The sequence below is a fragment of the Stegostoma tigrinum genome, chromosome 17 (assembly GCF_030684315.1).
Source record: "Stegostoma tigrinum isolate sSteTig4 chromosome 17, sSteTig4.hap1, whole genome shotgun sequence".
NCBI classification, from domain to species: domain Eukaryota; kingdom Metazoa; phylum Chordata; class Chondrichthyes; order Orectolobiformes; family Stegostomatidae; genus Stegostoma; species Stegostoma tigrinum.
The window spans coordinates 19135959-19151001 of NC_081370.1; the positions used below are offsets into that span (position 1 = coordinate 19135959).

A 15043-nucleotide genomic window follows, 5' to 3' on the forward strand; every position below is an offset into this window, starting at 1 on the left:
TAAAGTCTTTTAATATTGATCGTACCATGACACAATCTTCACTGTTTTGGAACAGCTTCTCTTACTTTTCTCTCACTGCCAACATTCTAACGTGTGACCTCTTGATTCATATTGATTCTCCTTCCTCCTGTGCTGGTTGCTCATCCCTAGGGCCCTTGCTCACAGCAAGGATTGAGGCAAGAGAAATGAAGACTGGAAAACTTGGAGAGCAGGAATTTCTAAAGGAGGTAGGATCAGCAAGAGGGAGCAGCAGAGGCTGCAAATTGGCAAGTCATCAGCATGGGCCTGGATTAGGGAGTAGGAGAGACCACAAGTTGGAGGGCTGGAAGCAAGGGCATGTGTTGGCAAGTGGAAGGATCTGAAGTGACCAGATGCGCCAGAGAGTGGGATGTGTGGCGAGTGGAAGTTTTAGGCAGCAGGATGGGGAATGAATAGGATCATCAGTAAACAGGATACAAGTAGAAAATTAACATAGTTCTTTCATATTTTAAAATTCATTTCATTTTCTGCTACAGGAATTTAGCAATGTGGATTATATTAATTTATAGGGAATAATATTTTTTTCTGCAGACAGAGGGGCTAAAGAAGCTTTCATGACAAAATCTGATTTGCTTAAAGTTGTTCATTGCAGGAACACAACTACAACTTTTAGAGAGGAATCAAAATATTGGCCATACCAAAGAGTGTTTCTTCTGTTAAGGCCATTGATGAACTAGATGTTTTTTGTTAAAAACAAAAATCCGGTTTTGTGGTCACCATTATGAAGACTATTTTTAAATTTCAGATTTATTTCATAAATTGAATTCAAATTCCTTAGTAACTGTGAGATTTGAGCTTAAGTCACAAGGATATTAGTCCAGACCTCTGGACCAGGATAGTGGTTACTGGATAAATGTGTCCACAATTTACAACCAATATCCCAACATGTTTGTGAATGGTTAATTATTGGAATACTGTAAGGTTTGATGAATGCATAAGACATTTGGCTCAAGAAGGATCTTGAACAGTGAACAGGTTTCTGGGTGTTTGTACATTCTCCACTCAGGGTAAAATTATTGTCATCCCTTTGACGGATGCTCTCTACACAAACAGATTTAGAATTCCTTATTCCCTAACAAGGAGACACCTGATGTTAATTCTTCTTCACTCCTCCTACATTCTCATTACCCACTGAGCCATTTAAGTATTTAACTAAGCCAAATTATGCAGAATTTTATAGTATAGAAACAGGTCATTCAGGACAGCAGATTTATGCCAGTACTTTACACAAGGTTCTTCTTACCTTACTTCCTTTCACACTGAACATAATTTACTATTTTTCTCCTTTATATTTATCTAGTCTCCTCTTAATTATATCTGTGCTTTTCATATCATTCACTCTATGTCCTAAGTCAGTACCTCATTCTAATACGCTAATTAGGTTCTTTTTTGATTTATTAGTGATTTTCTTTTATTCATAGCCATTAGTTTCAGACTCACCAACAAGTCAAAATGTCCTCTCAATTTTGAACCTAGTTACAGTTTTAAAGACCATCATATCACCTGCCAGTGTTGTCGTTAATGGACTGTAAACATAGCATGTCCCAACCTATTCAGTTTATTTTCTTGCAGTTCTATTGTTCTAAATCAGACACAATCCCTGTAAATCTTTTTTTTCACTTTCTCCAGTGCTTTTTATCAATTCTGCCACATAGAGACCAGAAGTATCTACAGTAATGGCAGGGTGGTCTGAGGTTTGAAATACATGTAACATCACTTCATTGTTTTTAAATTCTACAAGGAATACATTTTAAATAGATATTAAGATGTTGGAAAAGACATGGAAAATTTTCCAACATTGAGATAAGGTTAATACTTTGTGTATGACCCTTCATACAAGTTCTTATAATCAGGGAGTAAGCCATAAACCAAAATAACCAAATTTTCTGAATGACCCACAAATGAAGAAATTATCAGTAAGGTTCTATACTACTTTTTGTAGGTTCTACTTTAACACAGATCACAACCAATGTAAATTACACATGAATTAGCAGGCAAATGATACTTCAAATGACAATATAAATTGCATTTTAAATAGTCAATACAACAAAGGTATATCTTAATGTAGAGAAGCATTCCCAACACTTCCCACACAAATGTAGCCATACATTTACACAATGTGCTGCTGTTTATTCATGCAGGCTAGACCGGGAGTCCTATCTGACAACAGTTTTCATCTTTGAGTTTCACAGGTATGATTACCATCAGCAAGGCATACTGAGCTCACTATTCTCTTTAGTTATAACTTTCCTGATGGTGTAGTTTTCCATCATTTATTTGAAGTGATCAACTACTGGTTGATCAAAATTGTCAAAAACCAGCTCTCTCAAACCCCAAAGCTTTCCACACAGCTTTCTGGGTTTTAAACCTTTTAGAAAATTCAGAAATTGCCTCCAAGTGCTCCTATTTCCTTTTCTACCAAACAATGGTTTGCTTCTGCTCCTTGCAAGAATTTTCTATCTTGCTGTCTTTGTTTGCTTCCCCTTGCTGTTTGCTTCTGTGCACTGATTGCTTTCCTCATTCAGTTCCTGTTTATAGCTCTTCTTTGCAGTTGTAGCTCTCCTTTGTTCCTGCCAGCCATGGCGCTTCTTGCTTAATTTCCTTCTTTTAGGTACTGCTTCCAAGGATTCTCTGGCGGCAGGGACCAGCTTTTCTTCTTAGCAAAGAAAATTGCATCTGATCCTTCTACAATAGAATGAAACTCTCTAAAGTCTGTTACAAATATTCTTCAAACTAATTACAGATTTCAAAGGCCTTTTAAAGAAATTATAAAATCTTATTGCACTACTGCTTGAATATAAATATGAATAAGAATGATCATAACAAAAGGAAGGATCTTTTTGCCTGTTTAAGCTTTTTAAATCACAACATATTTGGCTTGATATAGACCAATCTCTGTTATTCAGGCTTCTGATTGACAAAGAAGTGTATCTAGAACCATATTTCAACCAATTAAAAAAAACTACCTTTTAAATTATTCAGCCTTCAAAAATAAGAATAGCAGCATAAATAAAAATACAGCTTCTCCAGAGAAATACAGTGCAACAATGGTAATTTAAGTTTCAAGTTCATAATATAACTACAGATAAGAAAGGTTGTTCAATTTAGTTCCATCACTGAAACCCTGTATTCCCTGGACAAATCTGTTTCTTAATTGGTCAAGACATATAGACTCCAGTATTTTATTTAGAAGTGCATTGATTGCATTAATATAGATTTTCTTTTTTGAAAAATAACCTCTCAATTTCAGTGTCAAATTATGTATTTTTCACTGGGTTTAGTCAGTGATTCCCTACCTACTGTTGAAATTTTAATTTTGCAGTAGTAGTTCAGATTTACCTTTCACATGCCCCTAATCACATAACAAACTTTCATGGGATCACCTAATTTCCAGGCAGAATAGACAATGATCATGCCATTTTCTCATACCTCAGATTATTTCCTCTACAGAGCAGCCTTGTGTCTTCGTGTTTCTTTAATATTGCAATGCCTTCCTTACTTGTCATGACAGTCACAAACAGTATTCACTGCACTATCTGAGTGTCGGCAACTTGTGCTCAACTTTACTAGTTTGACATTCGATTGATCTTGTTGACTGCCACTTTGCATTAGTTGAATACATCTACTTGTCTTTTTGAACTTCATCCTTAGCTCAGTCAATACCACTCATAAAGTACCATTTTCCTTCCATGTGCCATACTTTACATTTATATTACAAGTGCAATTCCAACTCAAATTTTGTCCAAATTGTTGTGTAATTTCTAAGTCACTTTCTCCAATTCTAGTGACCTCCCAAATTTGGTATCATCTGCAAATGACTTGCAGTTAAGTGGTAATGTTTTGAATTCAAATCAGCTATTAATTTCATTCTAATTACGACTTCAACTGAGAAACTAAATTTAAAAGTATCACAGACAGTGATTCGTAAAGATGTCAGGAGGAGCAGAGTAGACCTGAGACCTATATCCATCTGTTCTTCATCCATTTGTTCATTAAAATTATGGTGGTGGGTTCTACAACTGGTGTACGTCTCCAACTTAAATAACCTCCTGTTTGAGTAAGTATTCTCCACACCATGTATCATATGTACTTACAGTAATTTTTTTTCTGATTTAGGCTGTAACAAATCAAGCTGATGCATTTTTTTTTACTTATGTTATCACTTGTATTCATGTAAACATGTTAAACTACACTGAGCTGAAATGTTAGCCTAGATTGTGAGCTTAAATAATCATCAAGATGGAAGCAATAACCTTTCTGACACTGTGGTGAGCATTCCATCTGTCAAGGTGGAGGCTGAAACCGTGATTGTCCATGAATCTTTCATTGTGGAGACATTAGTTAGGGATCTGCCTGGATGTGCCACATAATACAAGTTGTAATTAAGTGTTGCAAAGCCAACCAACTTTGCACAAAGATTGGCCTCCTTCAGTTAACTAATCATATGTTACATATTCTTAGAAGACATTCCCAATGCATGCACACATATTTGATGCCCTGTAATTATCCTATTAATTGCTGGATGGGTAGGAACTGTGTCTTGAGTCTGAAGTATGTTTCCTTGTAATCTAACAAGCAAAATTTTCTCTCTCATCATCAAACCTTAGCCCTTACTGTGATTGACAGATCAGAAAGGCCTACTATGTCATCTTCATCCTTCTTCCTGCTGTGATGTATATAGAGAAGAAGAAGAGAGGTTAAAATGGGTTTCTAGAAGCACAATTCCTGTAATATTCAGCAGAAGTATGGTCAGGATTTTATGTTCAAGCTTGAAACCAGTGCAAATGTGTTCAAACTTGTTGACAGGTAATGAAGGATATAAGATATGCAGCTGAATGTCTTGATGAATTTGTAGCTGGCTCCAGTCCTTTGATGGCTCCATATCCTGGCTGTCCTCTGAAGAGTTACAATGCTTCTTCCTTATCAGGATGGGAAGACAGGGATTGGTGGGCCAATGCCTTGGAGAATTTCTTGTTTTATGGGTAGTCTTCTCCTTTAAAAGAAATTTAAAAAGTAAACACCTATCAGATTGACAAGATGTCGTCAACAGGTAGATCATAATGAGGACTGTGACCAGCGCATGAACAGAAGTAATTAAAATGGAGGCTTTTTAGCCTTGTGCATGCATGTATGGCTAAAGGACAATGCTTACAGGTGAAGATAAAGAAAAACAAAGAACTGCAGATGCTGGAAATCAGAAACAAAACAGAAATTGCTGGAGAAGCTCAGCAGGTCTGGCAGCTTCTGTGAAGAGAAAGGAGAGTGCATGTTTCAGGTCCAGTGACTCTTCTTCAGGACCTTCTTCACCTTACAGGTGAAGGTTGGAAACAGAAAGTCTCCCTGATACTTTGAACAATAATCTCTTGAAACACTGATTACAAATAGCAGATGGTATAATTCAGTGTATATTTGCAAAGTTCAGCTGAACACTCTTTCTTACCTGCATGGGTAATACAATTAATCCAAACATAAGGTTATCAAGTTGATACTAGTTGTCCTTGATTCATCCTTTCATGACAACTTATAATAGTTCAATCTGTTCAGCCTTAACCTTGATTCTGAAAACCTGTCATCTTCAGTCCTGCTCCAAACCTCTGTCCCATTGTCCAATTATTTTTACACTGATTTCAAATAAAGAGTTTGTTGCTGATGCCCACTTATTTGATTTAAGTTTGTGAATTCCTTGGCATTGAGAGAAGCACTAACATCATTTTTTTTTGTCTGTCTGCAACAGTGTCAACATTTTCTTGGTAGAAGAAATCACCAACGCTATTAATACTATGCTTCATAAAAACAAATAAATGTCAGTTAGACAGACTTGTAGAAATTTTTTTAACCTCAGTCACTAAAAATGTGACTCCCAAGTTCCAGTGAAATTTTAATCTGCTGAATGCGCAGCAGATTTCTTATGCACACTGTTCCTAACAACTGGAGACTATCACTGTCCACAATGTGTGTAGGGAAAATCAGCATTTAGGTGATGAAGCTATGAATTTATAGATTGGTGCAGATATCCAAACAATTGAGGTCTCCTGGAGCCTTGTCATTTCCAGATCCCAAGTTGTTGACATTAATTATTTGAAGAATTTCATTGCAGACTGATTTAAGGCAGAGAGATTTATTTTATTGTCTACCTTCAGTGTGAGTTGGTGAACAGGGTGACTGTGTGGCTTCAGATGGTTGCCCAGTCTGTGACCCAGTAGAATTGTATTTACCAACACCAACATTGGAAGAAACGAGTGGATCATTAATCACCTGAAATAAATCAGAGCATGAACTCAGTGGTGGATCACGAGACACGAGGAATCCCATTTAATAATATATTATATAAATTGTTTTAAGTCTTAAGATCTTATAGTAGTTACTGCCCTTCTACTTCTAGTCCCATCCTCTTCCCCTCCATATGGGAAACAGCTGCCTAATAATATTCCTTTCTAAAGCAAAGTGTGCTGATATTTAGCAATTGTGAGTCTTAATTTACAGCACAACTTGTTGAACCGTTATTTATGAGAGCAGGATAATCTTTAGGAGCAGGAAAGAAGGCCATTAAGCTCAATATAAAAAAAAGGAATTCTCACCGGTATGTGAAAAAATTAAGATGCAAGTAATTAAAGCTCAATATTCCAGGGTATAGAAGTTTCAGGCATGAGGAGGAATGGGACAGGTGGAAGTATGAGAGGTGGGGGCATTGCATTTCTTGATAAAGGAAACCCATCACTGTGGTAATGAGGGGGCACATCTAGAAGAGTCTTCAAATTAGGTCATCTGGGTAAAACGTAGGAAAGAAAGGGGTGAATTATTTTGCTGGGATTGTTACGATCAATGGGGTCCGAGACAAATTAGCAAACTGGATACAAGATTGGCTTCCAAACAGTAGTCAAAGGGTGATGATGGAGGGATGTTTTTGTAGTTGGAAGCCTGTGACCAGCGATGCACCAGAGGAATTGGTGCTGATGGACTTGCTGTTTGTTGTGTACATCAATTGTGGACAATTTGAATATGAATGTAAAAGGTTTAATTAATAAGTTTGCAGATGACATGAAAATTGGAGAGTTGTTGATAGTGAGGAGGTTGGTCTTTGAGATGCAATCTGATATTGATCAACTGGTAAACTGGGTAGAGCAATGGCAGATTGAATTTAATCCTGATACGTGTGAGGTGACGCATTTTGTGAGGTCCAATGAGGGAGGGGTATACACAATGAGTGGTAGGTCCCTAGGGAGTATTGAGGAGCAAAGGCACCTTGGCATACAAGTCCATTGATCTCTGAAGGTGTCAGGACAGGTAGACAGGGCGGTGAAGAAGGCATATGGGATGCTTGTCTTCATTAGGCAGGATGTAGAATATAAGAGCAAGGACGTGTTGTTACAACTTTATAAAACATTGGTTAGGCTACTGATAGAATATTATGTGCAGTTCTGGTCGCCACGCCATCAGAGAAATGTGACCGTTGACCAACCAAAATCAACATGACAATATAATCACAGGTCCAAGTTGAACAAACGGGGCTTTTTTTTGTTTTTGAAAACACCCTATAATTTACAAAGTTCACCATCATGTTATGTAATTTAAAATTAAGTGCTGTAGTCCATAGTGGAGGATGAAATATTCTTTCCTATTCAATATGTGCAGCCGCTTCTCATCTCTAATCTGGTTTAACTGTTCCTATATTATAGAACAAATTATAAGCATAAATACTGGTACATGCATATGATGTAGTGTTAATTACTGAAACTAGTTTAAAATGGTGAGGATTAAGCACCTGACATACAAGGAAGTGCTCAAAATAGGGAAGGGCAAAAGGGTGTTGGGGTCCTTGTACTGATTACGGGACAAATTAGTGTTCAAAAGAAGCAATGTTCTTGAGGAGCTAAGGATTGAGTCCATTTAGCTAAGGTTGAGAAGCAAAAGAAAACTGTGCCACGTGGGGCAGTCTAGTTAGTGAGATCCCAAATAATGAAAGAGGAATAGAGAAACTAATCAGCAGGGAAATCACAAAGATGTGCAAAAACTATAGCATGGTGATACTGTGTGATCCCCAAGCCTCCGCTTGGTTTCTCCAAAGTACAGCAAGCCACAGCATGTACAGCGGATGCAGCATACTCTGCAAAGTGATCCCCAAGCCTCCGCTTGGTTTCCCCAATGTAGAGGAAGCCACACAGTGTATCTGCAAAGCAGTCCCCAAGTCTCTGCACATCTACCAATGTGGTATACTACATCCGCTGTACACGGTGTGGCTTCCGCTACATTGGGCAAACCAAGCGGAGGCTTGGGGACCGCTTTGCAGAACACCTATGCTCGGCTTGCAGTAAACAACTGCACCTCCCATCCTGGGCCTCCTGCAGTGCCATAATGATGCTACCCGTAGGTTGCAGGAACAGCAACTCATATTCCGCTTGGGAACCCTGCAGCCCAAGGTATCAATGTGGATTTCACCGGCTTCAAAATCTCCCCTCCCCCAGTGCATCCGAAAACCAGCCCGGCTTGTCCCCGCCTGCCTAACCTGTTCTTCCTCTCACCTATCCCCTCCTCCCACCTCAAGCCACACCTCTACTTCCTACCTACTAACCTCATCCCACCCCCTTGACCTGTCCATCCTCCCCGGACTGACCTATACCCTCCCTACCTCCCCACACATACTCTCCTCTCCACCTATCTTCTCCTCTATCCATCTTCAGTTCGCCTGCCCCTCTCTCCCTATTTATTTCAGAATCCTCTCCCCATCCCCCTTTTCTAATAAAGGCTCTTGGCCCAAAACGTCAGATTTTGTGCTTCTAAGATGCTGCTTGGCCTGCTGTGTTCATCCAGCCCCACACTTTGTTATCATGGCTGTCGCCTATTTTGTTGCGTTGAAACAGGCAGAGAGGATACACATGTTCTTTCTGTCAGAAGAGGACAGCACCTTGTGTGTTCATATATGAAGTTTCTGGTACATCTAACAATCCTGAATTAGTTGCCAATATAGTTGTTCACTCAGGATTATCCAGTGAATGGTATCCAATTACAAAATCACATTTTATATCGGACATTATGTTGCGAGTTTTGCGAGCTTGGGCTGATTGCGTAAGGTCAGTACCTTGTTTGTTGCAAACAGCTGAAGCGATATGCTATTTGATATGACCTTTGCAACTAAAATTCACCAATCCATTTTTGAAACAAATTGTTTAAAATTCATATAAAAAATCAACAAAATGTAAATTTATTACCAGGAGGTTTGTGCTGAATTGTAATTTAAAAGTAAGAGATTTCTAGATGGATATGTTTTGGAAAGAAATTGGAGTGTTTACCATCACTATCCATTATGCCAGACAACCACAAGGGCGTCAATGTACATACCGCCATAGCAACTCACACACTTTGCCGGGATTTAATGGCACAGTTTATGGATCAGATTGGTGCCAATACCATGGGATTCTGGCTGGAATCAGGACCAATCTCCTTGAAGGTAGTGGCACAGTGTGTCAGAGGAGAAGAGTTTCCAGATCAGTTTCAGGCCAGTTTTAAAATGCAGAATGTTAATAGTGGGGAACTTGGTGATGGCAATTTTACTTAATGTCATGTGAAGATGGTTTTTTCTCATGTTGTCCGTTACCTGGCATTTGTGTTGTGCAAATGTTCGACTCATAGATGTTTTCAGCATAGTAAGAGGTCGTTTAGCCCATTGTGTCAGTGTTGGTCGACAAAAATCTGACCACACTAATCCCATTTTCCAGCCCTTGGCCCAAAACCTGTTGGAGGTACGGTAGTCCAAGTGAATAGCTAAAACCTATTTAAATGTTACAAGAGTTTCTGACACAACCACTTTTTCGGGGAATGGGTTCCAGGCTCCCATTACCTACTGAGTGAAAAATTCCCCTAAATTCTCCTCTTCGCCTCACACTGCTAGCCGTAAATCTATAGCCCCAGATTACTGACCCTTCAACTAAGAGAAATTGTGCCTTCCAATCCACCCTGCCTGTGCCTCTCAAAATCTTATATACCACTGACAAGTTGCCTCTCCATCGTCGCAAACAAACCCAGTCTATCCAATATTTCCTCATAGCTCACACCCTCCAGCCAAGGCAGCATCCTGGTAAATCTCCCCTGCATCCTCTATAGTGCAACCACATCCTTCCCATATTGTTGTGACCATCATACTCAAGTTGTGACCTGACTAACATTTTATACAGTTCCAGCATAATTTCCTTGCCCTTGTATTTCATCTTTTTAAAATTAAAACCAAGTATCCCATATGCCTTCTTAACTGTGTCTACCTGCCCTACTCCCTTTAGGGATCTGTGGATATGCACATCAAGACCCCGCTACAGTACTTTCCAGGTTCTACCATTCATAGTGTAATCCCTTGCCTTTTTAGCTGTCCCAAAGTGCACACTTTTCCAGGTTGTATTTTATTTGACCATACTCAGCTAGCTGATTAGTTTGTTAACATTCTACTGCAGTTTATGGCCACCCTCCTCACTACCTAATACCATACCAATTTTGTATCATCCACAAACATCTTGATTTTTACCCTAATTTACATCCAAATCATCAAGCAGCAAGGCCTCCAGCACAGAGCCCTATGGAACCCCATTGCAGACAGACATTCAGTCACAGAAACATCCCTCTGTCATCACAGTGATAATGGGAACTGCAGATGCTGGAGAATCCAAGAAAATAAAATGTGAGGCTGGATGAACACAGCAGGCCCAGCAGCATGGGCCCCAGCTATGCCTGCCTCTTTGTAGGTTACGTGGAACAGTCCCTCTTCCACACCTACACAGGCCCCAAACCCCACCTCTTCCTCCGATACATTGATGACTGTATCGGCGCCACCTCTTGCTCCCCAGAGGAGCTCGAACAGTTCAGCCACTTCACCAACACCTTCCACCCCAACCTTCAGTTCACCTGGGCCATCTCCAGCACATCCCTCACCTTCCTGGATCTCTCAGTCTCCATCTCAGGCAACCAGCTTGTTACTGATGTCCATTTCAAGCCCACTGACTCCCACAGCTACCTAGAATGCACCTCCTCCCACCCACCCTCCTGCAAAAATTCCATCCCCTGTTCCCAATTCCTCCACCTCCGCCGCATCTGCTCCCACAATGAGGCATTCCACTCCCGCACATCCCAGATGTCCAAGTTCTTCAAGGACCGCAACTTTCCCCCCACGGTGGTCGAGAACGCCCTTGACCGCGTCTCCCGCATTTCCAGCAACACATCCCTCACACCCCGCCCCCACCACAACCGCCCAAAGAGGATCCCCCTCGTTCTCACACACCACCCTACCAACCTCCGGATACAATGCATCATCCTCCGACACTTCCGCCATCTACAATCCGACCCCACCACCCAAGACATTTTCCCATCCCCACCCCTGTCTGCTTTCCGGAGAGACCACTCTCTCCATGACTCCCTTGTTCACTCCACACTGCCCTTCAACCCCACCATACCCGGCACCTTCCCCTGCAACCGCAGGAAATGCTACACTTGACCCCACACCTCCTCCCTCACCCCCATCCCAGGCCCCAAGATGACTTTCCACATTAAGCAGAGGTTCACCTGCACATCTGCCAATGTGGTATACTGCATCCACTGTACCCGGTGTGGCTTCCTCTACATTGGGGAAACCAAGCAGAGGCTTGGGGACCGCTTTGCAGAACACCTCCGCTCGGTTCGCAATAAACAACTGCACCTCCCAGTCGCAAACCATTTCCACTCCCCCTCCCATACTTTAGATGACATGTCCATCATGGGCCTCCTGCAGTGCCACAATGATGCCACCCGAAGGTTGCAGGAACAGCAACTCATATTCCGCTTGGGAACCCTGCAGCCCAATGGTATCAATGTGGACTTCACCAGCTTCAAAATCTCCCCTTCCCCCACCGCATCCCAAAACCAGCCCAGTTCGTCCCCTCCCCCCACTGCACCATACAACCAGCCCAGCTCTTCCCCTCCAGCCACTGCATCCCAAAACCAGTCCAACCAGTCTCTGCCTCTCTAACCTGTTCTTCCTCTCAGCCATCCCTTCCTCCCACCCCAAGCCGCACCTCCATCTCCTACCTACTAACCTCATCCCACCTCCTTGACCTGTCCGTCTTCCCTGGACTGACCTATCCCCTCCCTACCTCCCCACCTATACTCTCCTCCCCACCTATCTTCTTTTCTCTCCATCTTCGGTCCGCCTCCCCCTCTCTCCCTATTTATTCCAGAACCCTCACCCCATCCCCCTCTCCGATGAAGGGTCTAGGCCCGAAACGTCAGCTTTTGTGCTCCTGAGATGCTGCTGGGCCTGCTGTGTTCATCCAGCCTCACATTTTATTACCTCTGTCATCTCACTTTGCTTCTTACCTCTCAGTCAAATTTGGAGCTAACATGCCACTTTTCTTTGCGTCATAATGAGCTCTTACTTTCTTGATCTATAACCACGAATGTTGAGCTGCCAATTCTGTCGAAATGTCAGTCAGGTCTCTGTCATAACTATGCTATCATGCACCTGATGTGCCTATTTGCTTCATTTCATTTAAAAAATGACGTTGCCAATCATATGCAAACTTTAAAATTCACATGCAAAATTTCAGCTGTAACAATCTTATGCAGCCTACTATACTTATTGCTACCCTTTTTTCTGTCCAATAATCCATCTTTGCTAATTCACCTGTGACTTGCCACTCCACATTAATCTAATAATTAAGTAAGTTAGATTATCTCTTGAGGAAGCTGGCATGTGAAGCCACAGAATGTCAATGACAGTGGTCCGGCCGGCATTTTAGGTGGAATTAAGTTTTGTCTTTAAGGGGGAAAATGCTAATTATAAGATCCACCAATTCACTTATAACTTTAAATAGGCAAATAGATTCTTGCATCAGAATATATGTGCTAAAGCTAACATTAAATAACATAATTTAAGATTGCAATTGTTACCTGAACTCTAAGGTTAAATTGCATTCTTAGCCATTATTTCATACTAGAACATAGAACAGTACAGCACAGAACAGGCCCTTCAGCCCACAATGTTGTGCCGACCATTGATCCTCATGTATGCACCCTCAAATTTCTGTGACCATATGCATGTCCAGCAGTCTCTTAAATGACCCCAATGACCTTGCTTCCACAACTGCTGCTGGCAACGCATTCCATGCTCTCACAACTCTCTGCGTAAAGAACCTGCCTCTGACATCCCCTCTATACTTTCCACCAACCAGCTTAAAACTATGACCCCTCGTGCTAGCCATTTCTGCCCTGGGAAATAGTCCCTGGCTATCAACTCTATCTATGCCTCTCATTATCTTGTATACCTCAATTAGGTCCCCTCTCCTCCTCCTTTTCTCCAATGAAAAGAGACCGAGCTCAGTCAACCTCTCTTCATAAGATAAGCCCTCCAGTCCAGGCAGCATCCTGGTAAACCTCCTCTGAACCCTCTCCAAAGCATCCACATCTTTCCTATAATAGGGCGACCAGAACTGGACGCAGTATTCCAAGTGCGGTCTAACCAAAGTTTTATAGAGCTGCAACAAGATCTCACGACTCTTAAACTCAATCCCCCTGTTAATGAAAGCCAAAACACCATATGCTTTCTTAACAACCCTGTCCACTTGGGTGGCCATTTTAAGGGATCTATGTATCTGCACACCAAGATCCCGCTGTTCCTCCACGCTGCCAAGAATCCTATCCTTAATCCTGTACTCAGCTTTCAAATTCGACCTTCCAAAATGCATCACCTCGCATTTATCCAGGTTGAACTCCATCTGCCACCTCTCAGCCCATCTCTGCATCCTGTCAATATCCCGCTGCAGCCTACAACAGCCCTCTACACTGTCAACGACACCTCCGACCTTTGTGTCGTCTGCAAACTTGCTGACCCATCCTTCAATCCCCTCATCCAAGTCATTAATAAAAATTACAAACAGTAGAGGCCCAAGGACAGAGCCCTGTGGAACTCCACTCACCACTGACTTCCAGGCAGAATATTTTCCTTCTACTACCACTCGCTGTCTTCTGTTGGCCAGCCAATTCTGTATCCAAGCAGCTAAGTTCCCCTGTATCCCATTCCTCCTGACCTTCTGAATGAGCCTACCATGGGGAACCTTATCAAATGCCTTACTGAAGTCCATATACACCACATCCACAGCTCGACCCTCATCAACTTTTCTAGTCACATCCTCAAAAAACTCGATAAGGTTTGTAAGGCATGACCTACCCCTCACAAAGCCGTGTTGACTGTATTTGATCAAGCCATGCTCTTCCAGATGGTCATAAATCTTATCCCTCAGAATCCTTTCTAACACCTTGCAGACGACAGACGTGAGACTTACTGGTCTATAATTGCCGGGGATTTCCCTATTTCCTTTCTTGAAGAGAGGAATTACATTTGCCTCTCTCCAGTCCTCAGGTACGACTCCAGTGGAGAGCGAGGATGCAAAGATCTTCGCAAGTGGCGAAGCAATTGCATTTCTCGCTTCCCAAAGCAGCCGAGGACAAATCTGATCTGGGCCTGGCGACTTTTCAATCTTAATGTTTGACAAAATTTTCAGCACATCAGCTTCGTCTATCTCTATCCATTCCAGCATGCACACCTGCTCTTCAAAGGTTTCATTCACTACAAAGTTCGTTTCTTTCGTAAAGACAGAAGCAAAAAACTCATTTAGGACTTCCCCTACCTCCTCAGGCTCCACACACAAGTTCCCTATGCTATCCCTGATCGGCCCTACTCTTTCTTTGACCATTCTCTTATTCCTCACGTAAGTGTAAAATGCCTTTGCGTTTTCCCGGATTCCTTCTGCCAAGCCTTTCTCGTGCCCCCTCCTGGCTCTCCTCAGACCATTTTTGAGCTCCTTCCTTGCCTGCATGTAATCGTCTCTAGCTGAACTTGACCCTAGCTTCCTCCACCTTATGTAAGCTACCTTCTTCCTTTTCACTAGAAGCTCCACCGCTCTCGTCATCCAAGGTTCCTTAATCTTACCCCTTCTTGCCTGTCTCAGAGGGACATATTTACTCATCACTCCCAACAACTGTTCCTTAAACC

The 15043-nt window shown here is 41.8% G+C and overlaps 1 protein-coding gene across 1 annotated transcript in view; it reads right to left on the reverse strand.

Annotated features, from left to right (window-relative positions):
- Window positions 1-1941: 1941 nt before the first annotated feature.
- The window catches only part of LOC125459182 (uncharacterized), a 28950-nt gene continuing 15848 nt past the window's right edge, over window positions 1942-15043 (reverse strand). Inside the window, exons 4-5 of the mRNA XM_048545236.1 lie at window positions 6174-6294; window positions 1942-5032 (exon numbers count right to left, since the gene is read on the reverse strand). Coding sequence (XP_048401193.1) covers window positions 5016-5032; window positions 6174-6294 — 138 coding nt within the window. The 3' untranslated portion in view covers window positions 1942-5015. The remainder of the gene's footprint in view (window positions 5033-6173; window positions 6295-15043) is intronic.